Below are 1,636 nucleotides of genomic sequence, written 5' to 3'. Positions count from 1 at the left end.
CTGAGCAGCCCTGTGCTGCTGCTTTATGTCGTGTTTTGTCTTTGTCATTTTGTGCATTTTTTCGTCTCTCGTCGTGCCGGTTTTGAGGCGTCCTTCAAAGTTCCTGGGGTAGCGGAGTAACCTGGCTGCTTGAACAGGCGTCCCGGGGTTACTCAGCCATGCCGGGGTGCTCAGCCCTCGTGTCTCACACCCAAGAGGCCACTCTGAACCGCCTGCAGGTCCCCTGTGCCTCTGGGACAAGGGGCCTGTGCTGGCCTCCGTCAGAGGCTTCGGGTCAGAGGCCCTTGGCGTGGCCACCAGGCATTTTGTTCCCCCTTCGCCCAGCAGGCACAGGAAAAGGTTCACTCTTGTGGACCGGCCTGCGAGGCCACAGGCGTCAGGAGCTCTGACAGCCGTCTGTGCGGCCCCGTGAGGCCACCGCGCCCTGGCACTCGGGTCGCAGCCCATCAGTGGCTCCTGCCCACCCACCCCAACACCCCCCCCCCCAGCACGCCGGTGCCTGGGCCGTGGTGGGCTGTGGGCCAGCGTGAGGGCAGGAGTGGCCACATCACGGGGACCCCATGGAGCCTGCCGCCGCGAAGGCTGGTCCTCCAGCGGCTCGTTCTTGGCCAGGTTCACGCTCCTCCTCCCATGTTGGTACCCTCGCACTGGGCGGTTTAAAGACGCTCGCTCGCCCTCCTGAGTGGACGCAGTTCCGGGCCCCACCGCCAGCGGGCGCTGCCCTGTGTGGGCGTCTCGGACACACCCGGGGTGAGGGGTCCTGGCTGGTCTCGGCCTCAGCGGACATGCTGACCGACCCGCGGCTGCAGACCGGCCCTCAGCACTTCCCTGCCCTTTGCAGGTGGCACCTACTATTTCAGCACCTCTAGGACAAGGCAGAAGACGAAGGACGGCGACAAGCCCCGGGGGGGCGCCCCCGACGACGATGAAGGTGCGGCCCCAGCCTCGGTCACGCCCAGCAATGCCGAGGCGCACACCTGGCCCCCGTGCGCTGGGGCAGGGCGTGCAGGGCCGCCTGGCCAGGCCCCTCTGCGCACCCTGACTCCTGCCCCACTGCCCACAGCGGGCTGCTGTGGGAGCCGAGGCCTCCCGGAGGCCAGCTCTCGCCATTGCTCTGGGGGCTGGGGTGAGGTGGGGGAGAGCGTGTAGGTGTGCTGGCCGCTGCCCGGTGGGCGCCCGCCCCGCCCTGCGCTGCGCCTGTGAACCCTGAGCGGCGGACCCCAAGCAGCCTTGCCCAGGCTCCTCAAGGGGATCGCAGAGCAGGGGCCTGGGGCTGCCCCTGGGCAGAGCGGGGAGGGAAGGGGCGTCCAGGACCGGCCGGCCCGGCCCTGGCGGGAGGCGGCTGACGCGGGCTCTGCGGCAGAGGGGCGGCGGCGCAAGGAGCGCGAGGACCAGATGTACCGCGAGCGGCTGCGCACCCTGCTGGTGGTGGCCGTGGTCATGAGCCTGCTCAACGCGCTCAGCTCCGGGGGCGGCAACATCTCCTGGAACGACTTCGTGCACGAGATGCTGGCCAAGGGCGAGGTGCAGCGGGTGCAGGTGGTGCCCGAGAGCGACGTGGTCGAGGTCTACCTGCACCCCGGAGCCGTGGTGTTCGGGCGGCCTGTGAGTGCCGACGGCGGGGGTGGGGGCCGGG

General features: G+C 69.6%; 1 protein-coding gene across 1 annotated transcript in view; it reads left to right on the top strand.

Annotated features, from left to right (window-relative positions):
• Positions 1-1,636, top strand: part of SPG7 (spastic paraplegia 7 (pure and complicated autosomal recessive)) — an 11,282-nt gene that overhangs the window by 1,088 nt on the left and 8,558 nt on the right. The window contains exons 2-3 of the mRNA XM_012722848.1: positions 842-931; positions 1,364-1,601. Of these exons, the coding sequence (XP_012578302.1) occupies positions 842-931; positions 1,364-1,601 (328 nt within the window). The remainder of the gene's footprint in view (positions 1-841; positions 932-1,363; positions 1,602-1,636) is intronic.

The sequence above is a fragment of the Condylura cristata genome, unplaced genomic scaffold (assembly GCF_000260355.1).
Source record: "Condylura cristata isolate star-nosed mole 26May11 unplaced genomic scaffold, ConCri1.0 scaffold00009, whole genome shotgun sequence".
In the NCBI taxonomy this organism is placed as follows: Eukaryota; Metazoa; Chordata; class Mammalia; order Eulipotyphla; family Talpidae; genus Condylura; species Condylura cristata.
This window is presented reverse-complemented; position numbering and strand designations above follow the sequence as displayed.